Below are 26,438 nucleotides of genomic sequence, written 5' to 3' on the forward strand. Positions count from 1 at the left end.
TACAGCACCACATCAGGACTTTTTAGATATGTCTATTCTGAACAATTTATATAAATGAAATCACACCTGTGGTTTTTTGTAACAAGCTTCTCTCACTTAGCATAGTGTGATTTTAAGGTCAACCCATGTTGTTACATCTATCAATATATTAAACTTTTTTATGGCTGAATACCATTCCATTAAAAGAATATGCCATATTTTCTTGATCCACTAATCAGTTAACAGATATTTGGGTTCTTTCAGCTTTTTGGCTATTTATGAATAATGAGTAGCTACATTTTTATCTGTTTTATATATTGGATCTTGGTATATAATTTCATACGCTACCTCTTGAAACGGCTAAACAGCAACCATTTCCTTTTGGTACAGTGACTGTGTATTCCTTCTATGTTCTTTTGAACAGGAATGTAACTTTTAATTAAAAATATGCAGACATTAGATCTCACTTTGATTTTAATTTAAAAGTCAAAACTAACTGCTGAAAGACTATTAGGGAAGTATGATGTAGTCCTAACTTTGAAGGAAAACGACCCCAGTATGTCTCAATTGATCCCTGGTTTGATGTAGGTTAAAAGTTTGGAGGGGAAATATAGAATACCCTTAGAAATACTGGGTTCCAAAGGTTGAAGACGGGAGAGAAGGTAACTAAAGAAGCCAGCCTGATGCAGGTCTAAGTTCCAACAACAACAACAACAATAATAATAAAGGATCATTAGGCTTCAGTTTCCTTATCAATTATATGAAAACATTCACAGCTATCTTACAAGTTTCTTTTAAAAGATAATACAAAAGTGGATGTAAGACCACCCCCAGCACAAGCTTAGTACACTTTAGCAGTCATAATAGAACCAGACCTCAGTAAAGCCAGTACAATAAACTAGACCACAGGCTGAGCACTTCCTGTACATTTCATTTCATTCTTCCCACAATTCCATCCCCCACCTCTACACTATTTCAAGTGAGGAAACTTAAGCTCAAAAACATTTAAGAAACTTTCCAAGGCAGTGAACTTGACAGGATTCTCATTGTCTTTTTATTTTTCTTTATCTATGCTTATCTAGTTTATGTTTTTCTCTAAGACTTTTCTATTATTTTAAGTAAATAATTTTACCTCCATCTGCAGCGCTGTAGAATAAGCACTAGACTGGACCGCAAGGTCTGTTTGAACCATAAGGTTCAAATTCACCAGCTACTCCTCAGAAACCCTATAAAGGGTCACTCTGAGTCAGAACCGACTCAACAGCACTTAATAATAACAAGATTCTGTATGTGTTAGTTATCTGCTCTTTTGTTGTTGTTAGGTACTGTCAAGTTGGTTCCAACTCACAGATACACTATCTACAACAGACTGAAACCCAGCCCAATCCCGCACCATCTTCACAATTGTTACACTTGTAAATACAAGCAAAATGAAGTACTTGACAACTTTAATCTTTTCTCCATTTATCATGATGGTATTTAGTGATCCAGTTGTGAGGATTTTTGTTTTGCATTGAGTTGAAACCCATACTGAAGGCTGTGGTCTTCAATCTTCATCAGTAAGTATTTTAAGTTCTCTTCACTTTCAGCAAGCAAGATTGTATCACCTACAGATCACAGGTTGTTCATGGGTCTTCTTCCAATTCTGTTACCAGTCTTCTTCATATAATCCAGTTTCTCGGATTATGTGCTCAGCATATAGATTGAATAAGTATGATGAAAGAATACAACCCTGGCACACACCTTTCCTGATTTTGAACCATTCAGTATCTCCTTGTTCTTGGTCTATGTACAGGTTCCTCATGAGCACAATTAAGTTCTGGAATACTCACTCTTTGAAGTTATACATAGCTTGTCATGATCCACACAGTTGAAAGCCTTTGCATAATCAACAAAGCACAGGTAAACACCTCTCTGGTATTCTATGCTTTCAGCCAAGATCTTTCTGATGTCATCAATGATATCCTTCATTCCAAGTTGTCTGAATCCAGCTTGAACCTCTGGAAGTTTCCTGTTGATATATTGTTGCAGCTGTTTTTGAAATATCTCCAGCAAAATTTACTTGCATGTAATATTGATGATACTGTTCGATAATTTCTGCATTCCGTTGGGTCACCTTTCTTTGGAATGAACACAAATATGGACTCTTTCAGTCAGTTGGCCAAGTAGCTGTCTTCCAAATTTCTCAGCATAGATGAGAGAGTGCCTCCAGTACTTCATCAGTTTGTTGAAATATTTCAATTCCTGAAGCCTTGTTATTTGCCAGTCTTCTTTCAGTACCATTGACTCTTGATCATATGCTACCTAATAGAAATATCATAAGTGGATGGCTTTAACAAACAGAAATTGATTGTCTCATAGTTTAGGAGGCTAGAAGTCCAAATTCAGAGTGCAAATTCAAGAGTGCTTAAACTCTAGTGGAAGGCTTTTGCTCTGGGGAAAGGTCCTTGTTTCCTTTCAGCATCTGTAGGCCCAGCATTCCTTAGAGATTTACATGTGTCTTGGCATCAATCTTCCCCAGGCCTAGGAGCTTCTTAGTGCAGTAAGCCCAGGTCCAAAGGGTGCACTCTATTTTCAGCTCGTTTTTCTTGGTGATAGAGCAAAGGTGTTGCCAACCACACACCAGGGAAACTCCCCTTACAGTGGCTCATGATGGGATCACAGGTTTGTATCCTCTTACTGGTTTATCACATCAGATCACATCATGGGAGACTGTTACATAATTGCCACATGGCATCATTAAGTACTGACAAACTACTGAGAATCAATCATTGCCTAGCCAAGACGATACATATTCTGGGGAGACACAATTCATTCCATGCATTGAATTGTATTCCTGAAAGTTATGTACTGATGTTATGTATTGATCACCCCATGATGTAATTTGATGTGATCAATCAATTACAAGGGAAATAGGGTGGAATGTAACACCCCTATTCAGGTCACAACCCTGATCCATGTAAGGGAAGATTTCCTGGGATATGGGCTCTATCCCTTTTTAGCTTACAAGAGATAAAAGGAGAGAGAAGTGAGCAGAGAAGGGTCTTCAGTACCACCAAGGAAGACAAACCAGGAGTAGAGCCTGTCCTTTGGACATGGCGTGCCTGCACTGAGAACCCCTTCTTAAACCCAGGGGAAGACTGTTGAGATTGACAAACTCTGAGACCATGGATTGTTGAAAGGAAACAAGACCTTCACCCAGAGCTGGCAGACCGAGAAAATCTTTCCCTTGAGCTGGAGCTCCAAATTTGGACTTCTCGCCTTCTAAAGTGTGAGAAACAAAAATTTCTATTTGTTAAAGTTATCAGTTACAGCAGCACTAGAGAAAATCAGACATACACATTATACACTAGCATGTTTACCGTTCAGACCTTAGCAACTACAGAGAAACACCCACTACTAACTAATTTTCTACCCTGGGTAGGAATTCACAAAACCAAAGCCCTCCGGCCATTTTCCCCTATACCACTGACCAGCCCATACCACGTGCCCCACACTACTGACCAGCAAACTCTGTGCTCTTCTATGTCCCAAGAAAACAATTCAGGAGGATATAGTGTGATAAGATTTTTGCTTTTAAGTTTGAAAACAATGTCAGACCCTATACCAATCACCAGGAGAGAACTAAGACCTGGGGCCTGCTTTGGTCCTGGAGGTAATCACATTCTAGTAGGAGGGTCCCAACTAATAATAACTAACTATAATGCAGAAAAGAGCAATATGCCATAAGATTTTCAAGCCAAGTACTAAGAATAGCTCCAACAACAAAGAATTATTTAGCCCAACATGTTAATAGTGCTGAAATTAAGAAAGCTCAATCTAGATTTTGATGAACAAGTGAAATTTTAACAGGCAAAGGGGTTAAGTACAGAGACGGCAAGATGAGAATTTATCTGGAGCAAAAGCACGATGGTAGAATATGAAGAGCATGGTAGGGATAGTTGTAGCACCGAGTAAGGTAAGCTAGGTAAGCCAAAGCCAGAAGAGTTTAGTCTGATCAAATAAGCAAAAATAAGTCACTCACTTATCATTTCGTCAACTCTAAAATGAAATTAATAACGCCAAGCTTACAGAGTGGTTGAGGATTAAATGAAACTGTCCATGTAATCATCTTACATAGGACTTGGCATATGGTAAGGACATTCCCTTTCCACCTCACCCCTTTTACTAGGTGGGAGTAACCTGAGGAGAACCATGCTTTAGTAATTCCAGTCTCCATAGAAAGACAAACTTACAGGCAAGACAATACACTCAAAATCATTAGGGCACAAAGAACTACAATTCTAGTTAAGTGCTAACTCGAGTGATAGGCACTGTATGCTATGGGAGTAAAATTGTATGAGAAATCAGTGGGGATGCAAAGTCAGGGAAGGTTGATTAACAAAGCAAGGCTGGAGCATCCCAAAGTCAGGGTTTGTCAGGAGAATTATGAGACGTTAATTCTAGATAAGAAGTACCTGAGCAAACAAAGGGGATTGGAAATAGCCATGGAATGACTATGAGACAAAGAGGAGAGAAGTCTGACCAAAGTGATGGTTGATAGGAGATTTTTCTAGAGAATTTTGACCCTTTGTGACCCTTGGAACATTATTGCCCACATTCTCAGTCTCTCAAATTGCTTGGGAAACTGCTATCCCATTTGTAGTATATGCTACCACCTGGTGGGGACCTGTATAATTGTGTAACTCTGAAGCAACAGGCCTTACCCCACCAAACCTACCACAAGAGTCTACTTTGGACACGTGTCCCGTATAATTGTGTCAACATCCATATTACTTCAAAAAAATATTTTTCTCTTGATTTCAGCATTCCTTTCATTATTGAAAACACATAGTATTTACAAAAAATTCAAAGCAAAAAGTAATTCAGTCATGAAAGGTTCAGGAAGGCTACGGCCAGATTGGAAGGGACAGAGTGCCAGGCACAGGAAATCAGATGATCTGAGTAAGAAAAGGAAATCATAGGGGAGAGACTGAACGAAATGTAGTTCAGGAAGATCACAGGCAGCAGACACAACAGGCGCAGGTGGGGAAGAGACTAGAGGCTAGAGAACAGTTTGAGGCACTCTGCAGCTAACTGGATATGAGGAAATGAGGCCCAGAGTCTGAGGAGGGAAGCAAAATTATTATTAATTGTGGTAGTAACTTCTAGGTGTAATAAAGCTACTTAACAAGAAAACCAAACTCATTGCTACTGAGTCAATTCTGACTCAGAGACCCTATGAGACAAAGTAGAACTGCCCATAGAATGTCCAAGGCTGTAAATCTTTACAGAAGCAGACTGCTATATCTTTCTCCCTCATACAAATTAGTCCACAGAAACTAGGCTTTTCTCCCGTCCCTATATAGTGCTTCCTGTCAAGTCCAAGTTCTTCCTGGTCCTTTGGATATTAAAGCAAGATTTACTAGCTACTCCTCTCTAGACTTTGTTCCCTTTGCTCTGGTTCTACCTGGTCCCAGCTTCCATCCTTCCCCAACTCTCGCCTCCTAGAACCTAACATGGTTCTATGAGAGACAATGAAAAAAGGTGGAAACCAAGTCAGTCTTTACCTTACTGGAGGCGAAGCTGACCTGATAACAGTGTTACAAGATGTCTTCGTTGTTCAAAATCCTCTAAACCTCCAGATGAGTAAGAAAAAAAAAATCAGAAGTTCTCAACCCAGAACTATTTAAAATTACACAAACATAAACAGATAGCTGGGCGAGCGGCCAGAGAAATTACAGCCCCTAGAAATGTATGACCCTACCCTACTATGGAGCCTTCCCCACTTACCATCAGCCACTCAAGCAGAGAGAGAAGTACCTCCTACAGCACCCCAGCTCAAGTCAAATCAGCCAAGCTGCTGGGGGTGGCTCTCATAGCTAAGTGCTGTGGTGCCATGGGATAAGAAGAATGCCAACTTGAAATTTTTGTTATCCATGCAGCTCTCCCTCTCTGTACCATCCCACTGGCAGAGTTAAAAACATGGACTTAGGCTATGGACTTGTGACCAGGAATTTGCATTAAATTCTATCAATCTTACCAGGAGCTGCTGTGTGCCATCTCAACACTTCCAACTTATAGTAACCCCATGTAGCAGAGCACAATGGTATCATAGGGTTTCCCAGATTGTAATATTTATAGGATCAGATTGCTAGGTCTTGTCTCCCTTGGAACCGCCAAGTGGATTTGAACCATCCTCTCAAGAGCTGAAGAAACTGAGGTTCAGAGAGGTGAAGTTACTTGTCTAAGGTCACATAGCTAGTAAGTGACAAACACCAGTTTTGAACAAAGTCTACCAGCCTCAAAATGTCTGCTCTTACTGTTTATAACAAAAAAACAAAAATAATAACAAAAACATTTACTGAGCCTCTTCTATGTGCCAGGCATTGTACTACTTGCTTAACATGCATTATTTCATTTGACCTTTGCAACAACCTCATAAATGCCTATTATTATTATTATTACTTCAAATTGAGGCTGAAAGAGATTAACTTCTCCAAGTTTACATTAAGAGGCAAAGTTCAACCGAAAGATCCTTGTGGCTCCAGAACACAAGCTCTTAAGCCTGTGCTATACTTCTACATCACACACCACAAACACTTAAAGGATCAGAAGTAAATCTTGCCAGCCCATAATTCTTGTGAAACTCTTCCTAGGCTCATACTGCTATTTACCGACCCCTAAGCTCTAGTAGCGTAGTGGTTACGAATTGGGCTGCGAACCTTAAGGTCAGCAGTTCAAAACTACCAGCTGTTCCGCCGGAGAAAGATGAGGCTTTCTGCTCCCGTAAAGATTTACAGCCTCGGAAACCCTATACAGGGTCATTATGAGTCGGAACCGACTCCACAGCACATAACCAACAACAACAACTACAACAATCTGGGGCTGTGAGTTAATGTGCCAGACTGCAAAGACGTTTGAACTGCAAGGTCGGTGGTTCAAGCTCACCAGCTGCTCCTTGGAAACCCTATACAGGGTCGCTATGGGTAGGAATCAACTCGACGGCACTTAACAACAACCCCACAATGTACTCTCGCCCACCTTGCCCAGGACTTCCATCTCAGCTTAACACCATGTAGTTATAGCAAGATAGGTCAGACATTCAATAGGGTGATTAAATACATAATCTGTACAAAGATAATGTGGGGCACTGGTGAAATGAAGGCATACCAGAGAGGGTCACACCCTACCTTTAAGAAGCTCACAATTTGGTGAGAGAAACAAACATCATTCAGACAAGCAGTAAAATACTACTATTAAAATATTATATGCATTAAAATACTACTATTAAAATATGATATACAGGAGGGGATTGTAACCATGGCAATGAGATGATATATGATAGAATGAATGTAAAATTAATGTTCTCCCATGTAAACTATCACATAATTCACAATAAAACATTTAAGAAAAAAAATATATGATATGCAGGCAGAGTTCTTGGAAATACAGAAGAAAAAGAAAGGGGTAAAGTAACTAGCATTTACTGAGCTGATATTATGTGTCAGATATAAGGTTGGGAACTTTTAAAAATTTACTATATTACGAAATTAACTTTTTTTTTTTTTGGTGTATAATTCTATGGGTTTTGATACATATTTAGATTGACGTAACTGCCACTATAGTCTAGATACAGGATAGTTTTTTGTAGTCTGTGTAATGAAACTCTCCCCATGCCATTAATTTCTGGTTATCACTGATCTGACTCTTTGTTCCCATAGTTCTTGCCTTTCTCAATATGTCATATAAATAGAAACATATAGCACATGTAACCTTTTGAGACTTGTTCCTTTCACTAAGCATAATGCCTTTAAGATTCATCCACACTGTGTACACCAACAGTTTATTCCTTTCATTGCTGAATAGTTGTCCATTGTATAGAAATACCATGCTTTGTTTATCCAGTCATACATTCGGGCTGGGTCCAAGAAGTCCAGGAGGTGCAGTGGGTTGAGCGTGGGGCTGCTAACCAAAAGATCAGTGGTTCAAAGCTACCAGCGACTTCACTGGAGGAAAAGGAGTGTCTGCTGTAAAGATTTACAGATTTGGAAACTAAGAAACAATTCTACTCTCACACAGCATCAGGATTGGAGGAACACTCATTAACAACCTGCAATATGCAGATGATACAACCTTGCTTGCTGAAAGTGAAGACAACTTAAAACATTTATTGATGAAGATCAAAGAGCACAGCCTTCGGTATGGATTACATCTCAGTGTAAAGAAAACAAAAATCCTCACCACTGGACCAATAAACAACATTCTTATCAATGGAGAAAAGATTGAAGTTGTCAAAGACTTAATTCTTCTTGGATCAACTATCAACACTCAAGGAAGCAACAGTCAAGAAATCAAAGGACGTATTGCATTAGGCAAATCTGCTGCACAAGACCTTTTTAAAGTGTTGAAGAGCAAAGATGTCAGCTTGAGGACTAAGGTGTGCCTGACCCAAGCCATGGTATTTTCAATAACCTCACATGCATGCGAAAGCTGGACAGTGAATAAGGAAGACCGTAGAAGAACTGATGCTTTTGAGTTATGGTGTTGGAGGAGAATATTGAAAGTGCCATGAGCTGCCAAAAGAACCAACAGATCCATTTTGGGAGAAGTGCAGCCAGAGTGCTCCCTGGAGGCCAAGATGGCCAAACTCATCTCTCATACTTTGGACATATTGTCAGGAGAGACCAGTCGCTGGGGAAGGATATCATGTTTGGTAAGGTGGAGGGTCAGAGAAAAAGAGGAAGATTCCCCAATGAGATGGATTGGCCAAGTGGCAGCATCAATGGGCTCAAGCATGGCAACAGTAGTGAGGTTGGCCCAGGATCAAGCAGTGTTTGATTCTGCTGTGCATAAGGTCACTATGGGTCGGTACCGACTCAATGACACCTAACAACAACAACATGGGGTCACTGTAAGTTGGAGTCACTATAAGCTGGAGTCAATGACAGTGGACTTGGTTTTGGTTTGGGTTGTGCCTGGTTTTTGACATGAATAAATTTATTCTATACATTCTGGTACCATAGTACGAATCGGGCTGCTAACCTCAGGGTCAGCACTTCGAAACTACCAGCTGTTCTGCGGGAGAAAGACGAGGCTTTCTGCTCCTGTAAAGATTTACAGCCTCGGAAACCCTGTACAGGGTCGCTATTAGTTGGAACCGACTCCACAGCACATAACAACAACAACAACAACATACATTCATGTATAGGTTTTAGTGTAAACATACGTTTCCATTTATAAAGGTGTAGGATTGTTGGGACATATAATAAATTATACAATTGTATTAAAAAAGAAAAAAACAACTGTCAAATATATGCAGGATAATATAAACAGGATTTACATATGGTAAATTAATCAAAAAACTTAACACTGTGTTCACAATAATCTGTAAGAAGAAACCGTTCTTTCAAACACAGCTATGGATTTAAAAGATTTAGCTCTGAGGGTATAAGGTGGTTATCTGAAAAATTCACCAATATGAGACTGAATAAGTAAATATCCCTTCAGACTTCTGCTAAGGTTCTTGGGTAATCAGCAACGTTTTCAATGGATCATAAAAATCTCAGGTACCTGATGGCCAGTACAATCAGGGTTTCATTACTGGTACCTCACTGTGCTGCCCACCCAACTTTCTAATTAGATCCTGAACCCCAAGATCGTCTCATGTGTGTCTAGATTGACCTCAGTACCCACATTTTGCTGCCCCTATTTGCTTTGGCAAGAGCAATAGCTTGCAACTGGTCATGAATACCCAGACCAGCCAGCCTTTCTAACCACCAGAGGTCTGAGATGGCAGGGAGATCATGTGAATTTAAGGCACGACAGAAGCTATGTCTAAGCTGAAAAAGAACAGTTCACCACTGGTGCAGAGAAAAGTGGGGTGACAGCTTTTGCATTATTCTGGAACAGTTTGTGCTGATGAGCTTTTTGTTGTGGTAAAGTTCCTCTAAAAAGAACATTTTCTTCCTCCCCTCATTAACAAAGCAATTCGGCAGAAAGTGAAAAAAGAAGGAGGAACACATGACAGAGATATCCAGGAATTTGGAGATCTTGGATCCTATCACGTTCTTAGCTATTGTGCCATTCATCTATCCCACCATGTCTTGGCAAGACCAGGCTTCATTCATCACTAGGATCATGGCTCTATTCTTAGTGGAAACAAATTTTTGTGTGTTTTTTGTGGGCCAATGACAGTTCTGGATGTGACCATAAATTCAGATACTTTCATCATGGTTGTTCTTGCTAAGAACCTCTAATTGTCTTGTTCAACAAGTACACATATCTCAGTCTAGTTGCCTGGGTCTCAACTTCCTCTCCAGCTTTCTGTCCTGTGGTTTTCTACCACAGTCTGTCTAACCAAATCCACCCAGCATGCTTCTTATTACCTCCATGCCTTTATTCACACTGATTCTCCACCACTCAGGCTACCCCATCCTTTCCACATGATGGGGTACCCACATCCTACCTTTCCTCCATGAAATCTATTTTCTTCCTACTTTGAATACACTGGATATTATCTAGTTCAACTTAATACAAGGGGTTTTACAAAGTTCCTGAAAAATGGAATGAAAAGATAATGGAAAATTTCCATGAACTTTTTGCCCCTCATATAAAATCCCATCTTTTAATCAATCAGCAGAAGTCTGTATTCTATTTGTCCATCTTCAGTGATGGAATTCTTCATCTACCAAAGTCAACTCTTCTATGATGAGATAACTCTGATGGATACTTCTTTATTCTAAAAGAATATACCTATTCTTTACTTTTCCCACATTGGTCCTGGTTTGCCCTTAGAATAACAGAAACAATACAGCAGTGCTTAAAAGCATGGGCTTTGAAATCAGATCTGAGCTCAAATCTAGTGTGCCATGAACAAAATGCCTAACCTTTCCAAGGCTCTGATCCTTGGTAATAATACCAATTTTATAAGGTTGTTAAGAGAATCAAAAAAGTTAACTACACAAAGAGCTTAACACTGTGCCTGACACAAGAGTGTTCAATAAACAGCAGTACTGTGGTTTTCATCGCTATCAGTTTTGTGTAACCACTGTACTGCTTACATATTTAAAGACAAACATTATATTGCCTGAATCACTTTTTCTGAAGACTAAGGTTTCTTCATCAGACTGAAATTATATGAGGCAATGACCATGTCTGTCCTACTGACTACCACATCCCCATTGCCTGGCCCAGGGACTAACACATAATGTTACTGTTGTTATTAAGTGCCAATGAGTCGGTTCTGACTCATTATGTTCCTACATAGGGTTTCTAAGGAGCAGCTGTTGAGTTCGAACAACAACCATACAGTCAGCAGTCTACTGCTTAGCCTACAGTGCCACACTTACACAATTATTGTTGTTGTTGTTGTTAGGTGCTTTCATGTCGATTCCGACCCATAGCGACCCTATATAGGGTTTCCGAGGAGCAGCTGTTGAGCTTGAACTACCGACCTTGAAGTTCAAATGGCTTTGCAGTCTGGAGCATTAACTCACAACACCACACCAGGGCTCCATACTTACATAATAGATGTTGTTGTTGTTGTTGTTGTCAGGTGCCATCGAGTCAGAACCGACTCATAGCGACTCATGTCACTCTTTTCTGATTAAGTTCTCACTCTTCCAAAACCTTCTGACAATATAACATCCAAAATTGAATTCAATACTCAAAGGTGGATTAACAAGCAAGGAACAGACTAGGCTTACTTCTTCCATCCTTTCATACATCACTGAGGAGCTGCCATAACTTGGCAACTTCACCAAACTGCTGGCTCACACTGAGCTCAAAAATCAAACCAGACACTTCAATCTTCTCAAACATGATGACCACGTACTCGGGGCTCTGTGGTTTTAGAGTTTTACCAATACTAAAAGGTGAAACAGTAACAGAACTTTCTCCATCCTAGAGATCCCACTAACTCTTACAATCTAGGCCACTCAACTGGCTCTCAGCAATTACAGTCTGGAATAAAAAATGATCTTTCTAAAAACATTTGTTTCTTCCTCCGAAATAGAGAATGCGCTTCCAGAGGGGAGGATTTTACTGTCTTGCCTCTCTCTCACATGCCAAACACAAAATACTAATTGACCACCTCCACTGACATCAGTATTACAATTAGGATCCCGGGAAACCTTGAGACTCCCTTTCCTCTTCTAACAGCACACTCGGTCAGTGTCATGCTACCAGTCAGTAGGTTGGAACCAATCCAGACACAGACACAAGCATAAGATCTACATCTAACAGGCTACCTTCTCCAAGGCTGCTCTGTTGAGAATCACCTCTCCCAATAAGGAATAGTTTCTAGAGAATAAACCACATCTCTCCACAAGAAATAGTCTTCCTAGACAGCTTTCAGGGATTGTTTCACTCAGAAAGAGAAGAGTGCCAGGCAGGGTGAACGAACTTACCTCATCACTCTCTTCCACATCCACATCACCATTGGCATCATCGTCCATCAGCTTGTGGATGCTGCGGACAGCCTCAAAACTGAGCTTTTCATCTACAATGTCGCACAGGGGCTTGTCAATCCGGCAAAACTCTGCACAGGAAAAGCAAGAGACAGCATTACTCAGGGCTGTCACCAAGGTTCTATCACCCACTTATCTAAGAATTCTTAGCTTCTACCACTTGACAAAAAAATTGCAACAGTACATCAACTAGGAGCTGTCAGAAATTCAAGCCCAATTCAGAAAAGGATGTAGAACTAGGAATATCATTGCTGATGTCAAATGGATCTTGACTGAAAGCAGAGAATACCAGAAAGCTGTTTACCTGTGCTTTAGTGACTATGAAAACACATTAAACTGTATGGATCATAATAAACTATGGACAACATTGTGAAGAACAGGTATTCTAGAACACTTCATTGTGTTCATGAGGAACTTGTAAACAGACCAAGAGGCAGTTGCTCCAACAAAACAAGGGGGTACGGAATGGTTTTAAGATCACAAAATGCATCACTAGGATGGTAGTATCCTTTCACTATACTTATTCAATCTGTATGCTGAGTAACTATTCCAAAAAGCTGAATTATAGGAAGAATGTGACACCAGGATTGGAGGATGACTCATTAACAAACTGAGATATGCACATGATATAGCCTTGCTTGTTGGAAGTGAAGAGAACTTAGCATGTATACTGATGAAGGTCAAAGATAACAGCCCTCAGTATGGATTCCAACTCATAGCAAAGAAAACAAAAATCCTCACAACTGGTCCAGTAACAAACATCATGATGAATGGAGAAAATATGTAAGTTGACAAAGACTTCATTTTGTTTGGCTCCACCATCAACACTCATGGAAGCACCAGTCAAGAAATCAAATAATGTGCTGCATTAAGTAAATCTGCTGCAAAAGACCTATTTAAAGTGTTAAAAAGCAAAGATTTCAGTTTGGTGCAAAGGTGCACCTGACCCAAGCCATGGCATTTTTAATTGCCTCATATGCATGTGAAAGTTGGACAATGAATAAGAAACACTGTAGACAATTGATGCATTGAATTATGGTGTTGTCAACGAATACTGAAAGTACCATGGACTGCCAGAAGAACAGACAAATCTGTCTTGTTAGAAGCATAGCCAGAATGCTCCCCTAGAAGAGAGGATGGTGAGACTTTGTCTCTAGTACTTTGGACATGTTATGAGGAAGGACCAGTCTCTGGAGAAGAACATCATGCTTGGTAAATTGGAGGGTCAACAAAAAACAGGGAGACAACCCCCCCCCCCCAAACAAGATGAACTGGCACAGTGGCAGCAACAATGGACTCAAAAGTAACAATTGTGAAGCTAGCACAGTACTGGGCAGTATTTTGTTCTGTTGTGTATAGAGTCACTATGAATGGAAACCAACAGGAAGGCACCTAACAATAATAGCAATAATCATATGACTACTTATGTTGGCCCCAAATGGGTTCCTCATACAGTGAAGGAAGTATTTCATATAGCCTTTAACTATCTCTTAAGAATGTGTCAAGCTCCCTGCAATATCTTGAATTGATTTGATATGGCTTTTCTAGCAATGCCTTAATTTCCACCAAGTGATTGTGTGGGACGATGCAAATAAGATATACAGGACTCTAAGGCTGGGATTGGTTCGTTTTGACATCCAGCTAGGCTTTAAAGGAAACATCTCAGAAGCAGGAATAAACGATTCCAAGACATTCAAGAAGGAAGAGTATGAATGGAGTGTGAGATCCCTACCTAGAAAAGCAGTGAAAGCAAAGGCGACAGCAGAGGCGGTGGCAAGGATAGATAGAGCAACTGTGGATTCTAGGCCCATGGACTGTGGCAGAGGCCAAGGGGCCACGTGGCTGAGAAACCAAAGGCAAGAGTGGGGCATGTGTGCAGTACAGCATAGAAGAGATGTTCCCAACTGGAGAACTGCTGCGTCCTGAACTTTTTTTGATCCTGAATTGTACCCTGTACACTTCCCTAATGAAACCCATAATTGTGAATATTGTTAAGAGTTCTGTGTGGCCATTGCAATGGATTATTGCAATGAGTGCTTCACATGTGCAAGGGATGGTTGGAGTCAGAATAGGGTAAAGAAAGTTATACACTAGGAGAGTATCTGACCTCCACTTCATAGGAATTGGCTTTGGGCTGATTTTGAGTTTGATTCTCTTTCCTCCTTGTGAAGCCAGGAGAAGTCAGACATGGCTCCCACAAGACTTTTGCACTCCCCTAGTCAAAGACAGTGCTTTATCATCCTAATAGTTCCATGGCAGGGAAATCAATATACTAGGATGTGGACAAAGAACATGGATAGATAACTCACAAAAAAAAAATACAAATGAGAGAAAACACAAATGGTCAATGACATAGAAAAGAATTTACTGGTAAATCAAAATAACATACATAAATTTACGTGTATTAAATTAATTTTTTTAAATGCCTATTCAAATGTCAATTAGTCAAATAAACAAAGACTTAACAACTCAGTAAATTCAAAGGTAGTGAAAAGAAGTACCCCCATATAGTTTAACTGTAATGTAAAATAATAACACACACTTTTTGGAAACAGGCAGTTAGTTCCAGTGCCAGAATAATGGGTAGTTTTCCCTTTTGCTCACTTTGTCACTGCTGGTATATATATATATAATGCCAGCCATAGGCTGATTAAGGAAACCCTACAGGGAATTACATCCAGCAAATCTCTTTTAAACATGTCAAAGTCCTGAGCTCATATGATACAGCAGCTTGGGAAGTCTAGAGTGCAGTTTCTTTTGCCTATCATCACAGAGCCACACAGCAATAACACCAGTACAAGGACGTGGCCACCCCAGCTCTTTCCATGACACTGACTTCTCTTACAAACCTGAAATATACCTAGGCTGACTGATGCACATAACAGAAATCTAGCCTTAGCTCTCCACTGGGGGAGGTCACTTCCCTTTTCCAGGTCTCAGGTTCACTATTTGAAAAAGGCAATTTGGCTAAAGTTTCTAGTAGGTCTTCCAATTCCTAGATTTGAAAATTCCTCCTTACTTTAGAGCCTGCTCTTGATAAGCACTTCCTAGGCAGAGTATTCCTCACATCTCTCCCAAACTAGATGGAAAAAAGATCTTGACTTGCCAGGTAAGAAAAGAAGTTACCACAGGAGAGGAAGCAAGCACAAAGTAAAAGTCCTGTGGCTAGGAAGCCTTCTACAAGGCACTACTCAAAAACCTGAAACATCAATTTATCTGATGTTTTATTTGTCTGCTTGCCAGAACCAGTGACAAGACAGAACATGACAGGTCACCTCTTTATCATTTCCCAGTTGTTCAAATCCTTTTCAAGATGAAGTATGGGAATAAATATTTAATTTTTTAAACCTCATAGATGCCAAATAATATGTTCAAAGTCAAATAAAAGCAGATGAAGATTGCAATGAAATAATGAGTGTAAAACCGATGTTCTCCCATGTAAGCTATCACTCAAAGCACAATATTCACACACACCACAAAAAAAAAGAAGATGAAGAGCCACAGTAAGAGCCCTGGTTTGCTGACTCCCAGACCCAAACTTTACTTAGAGTGCCTTTATGCTAAGGTGACCAGACAGCTTTGGTTTGGTTCCATCTACTAGAAGCCAAAGATAGCAATATGCAAAAAACACACTGAGTAAATGGCTTTCCAAGAGAAAATAAAATGAACTGTATGCCTACAAAGAAATATCTTCATCTTTATCTTGCTGTGGTGCTGCAGGATAAGCACTTGACCACAAGGTTTGTTTGAACATGAAGGTCAGTGGTTCAAACTCAGCAGCCACTCCTCAGAAACCCTATATAGGGTTGCTAGGAGTCAGAACCAACTCGACAGCACTTAACAACAACATTCATCCTGCCAAGTTGGTGAGAGGGTGAAAGGATACTGGATACTGAGGGAGTTGTTGTTGCTAAGTTGAGTTGGTTCTGACTCTTAGCGACCCTGTATAAGGTTTCTGAGGACCGGCTGCTGAGTATGAACCACTGACCTTGTGGTTCACAGTCCAGTGCTGATCCTACAGCACCACACCAGGAGTCCATACTGAGGGAGAGAGTGTAGCAAAAGATTAAGTCATTGGTTTCAGTTTGTTTGTTTACAACTTTTCATTGTTTTTGGGTGAAAGGTTACAGAGCAAATTGATTTCCATTCAATAATTCATACATACTTTGCTTTGTGACACTGATAGCAATCCCCACAACGTAACAGCACTCTGCCCTCTACCTCCCAGTGTTTACTGTTTCCCTTTGTCCTTTCCTATCCTTCCAGCCTTCTGAGCTTAATCAGGCAAATGTTGTCCTTTTGAACTCAAATGATTGATTGTTCTAAGAAGTGTATACTTCCCTGGTGGTACTGTTCACCCTCTGGTTGCACAGTGGTTATGAGTTAGGCTGCTAATCTCAAGGTCAGCACTTTGAAATTACCAGCCATTCCACACGGAAGACAGATTGAGGCTTTCTGCTCCCATAAAGATTTACAGACTCTGAAACCCTAAGCAGGGTCACTATGAATCGGAACCCCCTCCAAAGGGGTGAGTTCAATTCCAGGCCTGAGGGGTGTCTAAGGGTCATAGTCTCAGGGGGTCCACCAGTCTCTATGAGACCAGTTAGCCTGTTTTTTATTACTTTGAATCATGTCCCACTTTATCCAGGACCCTATTGTGATTCCTTTGAGAGCGATCTACAGTAGGTAGGTATCTTCTAATTCTTCTGATCTCAGGGTCATGGAGACTGGGGTTCACATGGTAAGGCATTGTTTTTCAACTTCCTCACCAACAAGAGCTCCTGCATAGTGTTTCATTCATGTACACCATTGCTGAAAAAACTATCTACCTCCTCCTCCTCCGAAAAAAAAAGAGAATAAATGACTAGGTCATAGATGAAGCATAGAACACCTATATAACAGTTTCCTTCCCTGACCCCTGTTTTTTTTTTATTACTCAAAGGCATGTATAATTACTTATTAGAGCTTTATGATTGGCATATAACATAGTCATTTAAATAGCACTTATTGAGCACTCTTCATTTATCAGTCCATGTGATAATTAAGGTTTGTGTCAACTGGGCTGGGCCAGGATTCTCAGTGGTGTAACAGTTAAGATGTAGCAATCACCTCCATGATGAGATCTAATATGATGCCATATCACACCCCAATGTTGTGATCTGCTGTAACCAGTCCTGATCTGATGTAATGATCCTATGTTTTGTAAATCCTCACATCTATGATGTTAATGAGGTCAGGTGCAATCTACAGCATTAGGTTGTATCTTGAGACGATCTCTTTTGAGATATTAGAAAAAAGATTAAATAAGCAAGCAGAGCTCAGAGGGACCTACTATTACCATGGCAGAAGAGTTGGGAGTGGTGTGCATCCACTGGACTTGAATCCCTGCACTCTGAAGCTCCTAGATCCAGGGAAAGACTTGATACCAAGACACATGGGGCTCTCCAAGGAATGCTGAGCTTACATATGCTAAAAGGAGACAAGGAGCTTTCTTGTTCAGACTTCTAACCTCCTAAACTATGAGAGAATAAATGTCTGTTTATTGAAGACAACCACTTGTGATATTTGTTATGGCAGCACTGGATAGCTAAGACAGGCCCTACAGTCAGAATGGGGTCTGAAGAGATGAAACAGATCTCATCTTTGCTGTCAAGGAATTCAAGAGTGAAAGTGGAGAGACAGGCATTTAAAATCCTATGTGCTATGATAGAAAGAATCACAGTTACTCAACTGGTCAGCAAATTTTTCTGTAAAGGATCAGATAGGAAGCAATGTAGTTAGCTAGTTGGCTCTGTAGCAAAAAAAGCTACAATGGACGGACATGGACAATACATAAATGAACAAGTGTGCCTGCGTTCCAATTTACAAGCCACTGTAATAGATTGGGAGTCTTGGTGTGGTGCTGTGGGTTAATGTGGCAGATTTCAAAGCCATTTGAACTGCAAGGTTGGCGGTTCAAGCTCATCAGCGGCTCCTCTGAAACACTATAGGTCGGAACCAACTTGTCGGCACTTAACAACAACAACATCATGGATTGAATTTTGTCCTCTAAAAATATATGTCAACGTGGCTACTGTGAGGTTGTAATGCATTTTGTGATCTAATTATCCTCCAATTTGTGATGTGTTGTACATTCAAACCTCTACATGTTAATGACGTGGGAGAAAAATGAGGCTTTCTTCTCCTACAAAGATTTAAAGCCTCGGGAAACCCTATATGGAGTTGCTATGAGTCAGAACTGACTCAACAGCACTTAATAACAACAAAAATATGTTAATGAAGCAGGATCAGGGTAGGGAGTATCTTGAGTCACAGCCTTACTTGAAGTCACACCCTTGCATGATTCACACCTTTCATCTTAAAAGAGATAAAAGGAGAGTGAAATGAGTAGAGAGTAGAGGGATCTCACCACTAACAAGCAAGAAGAGCAGAGTGTACCTTTTGGAATCAGAGTACCTGTGCTGAGAACCTCCAAGACCCAAGGGAAGACTGATACCTAGACACATTGGAGATCTCTAAGGAACACCAGGCTTACAGATGTTGAAAAGAAACAGGACCTTTTCATAGAGCCAGCATTTTGAATTCAGACTTTTAGCCTCCTACACTGTATGAAAATAAATATCTGTTTGTTAAAATCCATCCACTTGTGGTAACTGTGTTATAGCAGTACTAAATAATCTAAGAAAGCCAGTTCTGGGCCACAGTTTGCTGACTCTTGCTCTAAAAGACCAGAAGTGGCACACCTGAACCACAATGAGTAGAAAGATTTCTAATCTAAAGCAAAGCAATGAAATCTTTTCATTGGCCTGTATCCACATACAAGCTCATCTAAGTAAAGCACAACTTCTAGTAGGCTTTTTAAAATAAAGGAAATAGTTTATCATGTTCAAAGTGCAGGGATCCTCCTGACTGAACAGCATTAGCCTGAAATTGGTCAGCTCCTGTCCCCAAAAGTCTCCTTCAGGCCCAGGAAGTTAGGCTTTTAAACACCAGGCTCTAGTTTGTAACTTGATCAGATAGACAGGTGACCTTTGCTGCTGGCATCACACAGCAAAGAGAAGGATTAAAGGGATTGAAGATGAGTGAGTATAAAAGCTTGATGTTCCATTTGTTGTTGTTCTTGTTAAGTGCCGTGGAATTGGTTCCAACTCATAGTAACCCCGTATTCAGTTTCTGAGGCTTTAAATCTTTGCAAGAGCAGAAAACCAAGGAACAGCTGGTGGGCTCGAACTTCAGACCTTGTGGTTCGCAGCATGGTCATAGGATTTGGTCCAGACAAACCATGTCAGTCAAAATTCACAAGTAATTCCTTCAACCATGCATTTCTTAAGCGGTCTCCTTGTCCTTCCAGCAACGTTTTCTATCTTCTCTTGTACATTTCAGTCTGACAAAGTTCCCCAGAGCCTTCTGGAAATACCTTATAAGACCCACCAATTTAGTAACACATTATTACTGCAATGAAAGCGCCCTGGACTTAAATTTAGAGGACATATGTCATAATCCTAGCTTCCCCAGTTACAAACCATATGATATTGGGCAAATGATTTAACTTCTCTAGGCCTCCAATTTCTCATTTTCAAAATGGGGATGATGATCTCTACTACATAAGTTTTTGGGAGAATTAAATAAAATCACATTAGTTATAGCACCTAGTATAAGGCCTGGCATAAACCTTACATTCAATACATGGTAGTTTTCTTTTTTCCTTTCAGAGTAGCAAATAAACCGTTACCATTCTTCTACTAATTTCAACTGCTTTCCCTGTCAGATTATGCAGCACCGACTACAGGCTGTATATTCTACTCAAACTGATTAGTAATATGCTCTAGGTGGCTGGGCAAGCATCTATCACTGTGAACAGTTATGGTTCTGTTTTGTAATTGTTTAATTTACCTTTCCCATCCAATTGTGATGTCCGTAAGAGTTTAGACCCATGTCCCTAGCAGTAAGCAAAGAACAAAGGGAGAATACACAGGTAGAGTTTTCAAAATCTTGGGGTTTAGGACCTCTTTGTACATTTAAAAAATTATTGAAGATCCCAAAGTATTTTTTGATAATTATATTAGAAATTAATACAATTTAATATTTAGCTATTAATTTGTTTTAACACAATAATAAACTTCTTACACATAAATGCAAATATTATTCTTATGGAAAATATATTTTCTGGAAAAAAATATGAGAATAGGATTGTTTAACATTTTTGAAATCTCTTTAATGTCTGGTCTAATAGAAGACAGATTCTTATATCTGCATCTTTAATTTGTTTTGATATATTACTGTAATTAAAGATCAAAACAGACATACAGCAGAAAAAGGATGAATATTTTAACAGCTTTTTGAAATGTGGACATTCTTCTCTGTTACTACAGCCAAACTTTATAAGTGGTAGGTTTCTTAAATGTTAATTGCAATGTGAAATTTGAAACTGTATGGATGAACTTCTTACAGTTTTTTTGGGTATTTTGGGGTATTGGGTATAAGAGTAAGGAGTTAGGGTTAGGACTATGGCCAGGTCTAGGCTAGAACTAGAAGTCCTAGTGCGGCACTATAGATAAGCACTTGATCCCAATGTTGGTTTGAATCAAAATGTCTGCAGTTCAAGCTTACCAGCCGCTCCTTGAAAATCCTATACAGGGTCACTATGAGTCAGAACTGACTTGATGGCACTTAACAACAAGACTAGAACTAAGACTTTGTTTGGTGTTAGTATTATGGTTAGAACTAGGGTTAGTATTAGGGGTAGGGCTAGGAGAAAGGCTTGGTCTAGTTTAAGGGTTACCGTTTGGTTTATTTTTATCAATTGGTTTAATTTTTTCTTGAAAGCTACTTGATTTCCTCTTCATTTGGTAGTTCTGTGACTACATTATTCCCTTTTTTTACTTTATGTTTTTGTCATTGTTGTTGTTGCAACTGTTATCTCTGGTTCCCTATTTTCAGTCTTGTAGGTCTGTTTTACTTTTAACACTTCTATATCTGGGTTGAGTTCTGGATGATGTTTTCATGTATCTTAGTCTCAGGTGGGAAGGGTCCTAATAATGTACTGAATTATGAGTTGGACTGCTAACCACAAGACCAGCAGTTTAACTCTATCAGCTGCTCTGCAGGAGAATGATGAGACTTTCTGTCCCCATAAAGATTTACAGTCTCGGAAACCTTACACAATGAGTTGGAAGCGACTTGACTGCACACAACCATCATCACCACCAGTCTCAGGTTGCTGTCTGCTATTGTTGGTTCTCTGTCCAAAGAACTCCCTTCAGTATTTCTGTAAGATTGGTCTGTGTGGTATAATTAATTATTTAATATGTCTTTTCTAGGCTTAGTCTTTGTAACTCTGACCAAATGACTCTTTTCGTAATGGGTTTGGTAAGAGAAGGTGGAAGAAGATACTGATAGGATGACATAATTCAGCTGTGCATGTTAACAGAGTTAACTGTGTTTGTGAAAACTTGTAACTCTAGCATGGATATAAAATGAACTATCTTAGAGGCAGGAGCAGGGAATCTCTACCTCCAAAGAAGAGGAGCCAAGAGTGGAGTGCATCCTTTGGCTCCTGAGATGCCTGTGCACTGAACCTCCTCAACTAGGAGACAGAAAGCTGTAACACCAGAGGAGTGGCTGAGGAGGAGCAGCAGTAGAATCAAGGCAAAATGCACAAGAGAATGGTGGGCTTCCTAACCCATGGAGCAGATAAAACTGAGTGACTTTGGGCAGGAGGCTTGCGGAGTAGGATGCCTCCAGGCACTAATTCCAAGAGCTAGGTTTACTGACCCTCGGTGCAAGAGCCAAGTGCCTTCAGGTTGAGGCTTCCTGTATTGGAACATGTAAACGTCTCTACTGGAGTCCTGGTGTGATGCTGTGGGATTGACACTGGACTACTAACCACAAGGTCAGCAGTTCAAACCCACCAACCACTCCTTTGAAACCTTATCTAGGGTCACTATGAATCAGAACCAACACTACGGCAGTTAACAACAACTTCTGTAATAAAACCCACAAATGCAAGTATTGTTTCTGAGTTCTGTGTGACCATCGCAATGAATAATCAAACCCTGAAGAAAAGTAAAGAGTGCTAGGGGAGGGATGGTCGCTGCCACACTTTTACTTTTTTTCTTTTCTTTCTTTCTTTTTTTTTGCAGTTTGGCTTTTATAAATTCTTTTAATTTCTGTTTATCTGAAAATGTCCTAATTTTGCTGTCATATTTCATGGACAATTTTGCTGCATATATGATTCTTGGTTGGCATTTTTTTTTTTCTTTCAGAGTTTTATATATGTCATCCCATTATCTTCTTGCCTGCATGGTTTCTGCTGAGAAACCAGAACTTAGTTGTATTAGTTCTCTTTTGTAGGTAACTTTTCATTTTTCCTGAGCTGCTCTCAGGATCCTTTCCTTGTCTTTGGTTTTGAAAAGTTTCATTATGTCTTGGTGATTTTCTTTTGGGGTCTATCCTATTTGGAGTTCATTCAGTTTTTTGAATGGCTATCTTTTCATCCATCATGATGTTAGGAAAACATTTTTCCAACAACTCTAGAACAATTTTCTCTGTTGTTTTGTTTTGGTCTCTTCATGTTCTGGAAATCCAGTCACACTTAAGTTATTCCTCTTGATAGTGTCCCAAATAAATCTTAGCCTTTCTTTGAATTTTTTCATTCTTTTCTCTGACTGTTCCTCTAGCACAGGGGTGAGGAACATCCAACCCTCAGGCTATATAAGGCCCACGAAATCATTTGGTTTGGCCCAGCCAAGGTAACTGGGCTCTAGTCACCAAATTTGTTGTTGTTGTTAAGTGCTGTCGAGTCGGTTCCAACTCAGAGTGACATGTATAGGGTTTCTGAGGAGTGGCTGATAAGCTTGAACCACTGATCTTGTGGTTCAAACCACTTTTGCAGTCCAATGCATTTACCTGCTGCGCCATGCCATCACACTGTTGTTGTTGTTGTTATTGTTGTTGTTAAAATGCCTCAAGTTGATTCCAACCCATAGCAACCCTGTATATGATTTCCAAGAAGCAGCTGATGAGCTTGACCCACCGACCTTGAAGTTCAAACAACTTTGCAGTCTGATGCAGTAGCCCACAGCACCACACTAGGACTCACGTTAGGGTTGAGTTCATTAAATGTTTGACCACACATAGCAGGCTAATTTTAAATTTGATAATTTTGTATGGCCCACGAATGATGTTATAAATTTTGGCAGAAAAAAAGGCTCCCATTCCTACTCTAGTAGATGAATATTGTTTTCTTCAAGCTCAGTGATTTGGTCTTCAATTGATTCAATCCTACTTTGCCTTTCCAACATATTATCTACTTCTGAAACCTTAGAATTGATCTTCTGACTTTCTAATTACTGTTTCCATTTTTTCATTTATTTTGTCAGTTTGTTTCCTGAATTCTTTAAAACTTCTGTTTGTGTATTCCTTTATTTCTTCTGCCGTTTTCTCATTCTCTTAATCTACTGACGGTACCGTATGTCATTCTTTTAAATTCCTTATCAAGTAGTTCCAATACCATTTCTGGTATATTTCCTGACTATATTTTGGTCACTTGTTTACGGTAGTCTGTCTTGTCTCTTCATGTAAGCTGAAATTGTCTATGTGTGTTTTCTCCCAAGACATTATGTTGTCGTATTTATGGTTAATTGATGATGGTATGTTGGTGTGTTCTCAGGTACTCACCACCCATTTCCTGGTGGATGTGATAGTTACTAGAAGTGTGAATACAGTTTTCTGTTCACTGTTTGTGTAGCATAGTTCAGGGAAGGCTCACATACCTCCAGAAGCAGGGGTGACATGTCCAGGTAGAACAGAGGCTGTGCAGGAGGGGGTGCTACTGACCACTGGGTTGGCAAGGTGGAAAGTGGCCATGCCCCTGGCTACCAGAAGGGCCAAGGAACAAGAGAGAATCACATACTCCTTACTACCAAACTCCTGGCGCATCCCATGCCTTCAGGTCACTGTATCTCAGCAGCTTACAAAAGCTCTAGATAGTCGTGTCACTCTGGGCCAGCCTACAGTCTGCCCGTTTCTCTTGTCTCTCACTGTTCTTGCTCTGCTTCTCTTCCAGTCAGCACTCAATTCACCTCTCTGTCCTATTCACTGAAGTGCAGGGTTCTTGAATACCCATCTGTATCTGTTTCACTGGGTCTCCCATGCTCTGTTGCAGACTATGCTCACTGCTTCTGCCTACTGTTATATCTTGCTCCAGAAGCTCTATCATGAACTCTGAATGGATCATTTTCCCACGTTTTGTAATATGATGTATTCATCCTTTGGAAAACAATTGGTTCACTGAATTATGCAGATCTTTCAAACACTGGCACATTTTATTTGCACATTATCAAAATAATCACATTTTTTAGTATCACCACTGATTTCCTCATAACTATTTTTTTTTTTTTTTAATTTGGGGAAGCTGTCAAACTCATGGAGGCAGTATACAAGCTGTCACAAATTCTAATTTACACTGGAAAAATGAAATTGTTTTCAGTGATAACAAATACTGCAGAGAATCCCAAAAAGATGTTCACTACGATTTATTGATTATGCAAAGGCATTCAACTACGTGGATCATAATAAAATTCTCATCTTAGCTGAGGCACATAACAGGCCTAGCCACAGAGAAGAGAGAGGTCAGAGCTCAAGGCTGAACAAAACCTCACCATCTGCCCCTTTTAGAACATCATGTCCTCATATCCTAGAAAAGGCTCAGCTCTTCTCTACAGAGGCAGGGATTCAGAAGAGTTTTAATTTGGTGAAAGTTGACATACTGGTCTTAGCTGGCCCAAGCAGCAATGACACGAATAACCTCAGATTTTAAGCTCTGACATCTGACTAAACCCACTTCCCCCCTTGGAGTCACTCATCAAAATAAAATCTATAGCACTGACTTTGTACAAAGTTCTATGTTGAGCACCATAATGAGATATACCTCTAAGTTCTACCAGTATTTGTGACTTTGCACCTCTTATGACTCCAACCTTAGACTGCTTACAACTGCAGTTATTTGAGGACATCTGAGAGCAGAGTGTATGTCTTTTTCATAGCACTTACTACCACCTGGCATATGACATATTTATTCACTAATTTGCTTATTATCCATTTCTGTCCACTAAAAGTAAGACCCACAAGAGCTGAGATTGTTTTTGTTTTTGTTCAATGCATAGTAGGTATTCAATAAGCATTTACGGAATGAATGGATCTTTGTCTTCCCTAATGTGTAAAATAGGTTTCTTCTCTCTGACTTTAAATGCTGGAATTTTAAAGAATTCAGGTTCAGTCCTAGGCCGCCTTCTCTTCTCACACTACATTCCCTTAAAATGATCTAATAAAAATGATTTCTCATAGTATCTATAATCTTTCAAAGAAATTACTAACTACTGTTGTTGTTGTTATTGTATAGTTAGGTGCCATCAAGTCAGGTCCAGCTCATCATTCAATATTTTCCCCACAGAATGTTTTTGTTTTTGTTTTCTGTGTGTAAACCTATTTTTTTTACTTTTATAATAGTGGTCTCATATAATATTTGTTTTTTTGTGTTTGACTTAACTCAACATGTCCTCCAAGTTCATCCATGTTGTGAGATATTTTACAGATTCATCAATATTCTTTATCATTGCAAACTATTCCATTGTATATATGTACCACAATCTATCAATTCATTTGTTGATGGACATTTAGGTTGCTTCCATCTTTTTGCTAGTGTGAATAATGCATCAATGAACACAAATGTGCATATGTCTGTACATGTCACTGCCTTTAGGATACATACCTAGAAGCAGGATTGTTGGATCATATAGTATTTCTACTTCTAAGTTTTTAAAGAGGTACCATACTGTTATCTCTGGTAGCGTAGTGGTTACGAATCGGGCTGCGAACCTTAAAGTCAGCGGTTCGAAACTACCAGCCGCTCCGCGGGAGAAAGATAAGACTTTCTACTCCCGTAAAGATTTACACCCTCGGAAACCCTGTACAGGGTCGCTATGGGTCGGAACCGACTCGACGGCACTT

At 39.8% G+C, this 26,438-nt stretch overlaps 1 protein-coding gene across 3 annotated transcripts in view; it reads right to left on the reverse strand.

The window, feature by feature from the left end:
- The window catches only part of STIM1 (stromal interaction molecule 1), a 263,756-nt gene that overhangs the window by 113,955 nt on the left and 123,363 nt on the right, over nt 1-26,438 (reverse strand). For all 3 annotated transcript variants that reach the window (XM_006870250.1, XM_006870251.1, XM_006870249.1), the window contains exon 2: nt 12,369-12,499. In XM_006870250.1, the coding sequence (XP_006870312.1) occupies nt 12,369-12,499 (131 nt within the window). The remainder of the gene's footprint in view (nt 1-12,368; nt 12,500-26,438) is intronic.

Source organism: Chrysochloris asiatica, unplaced genomic scaffold (genome assembly GCF_000296735.1).
Source record: "Chrysochloris asiatica unplaced genomic scaffold, ChrAsi1.0 scaffold00140, whole genome shotgun sequence".
NCBI lineage: Eukaryota > Metazoa > Chordata > Mammalia > Afrosoricida > Chrysochloridae > Chrysochloris > Chrysochloris asiatica.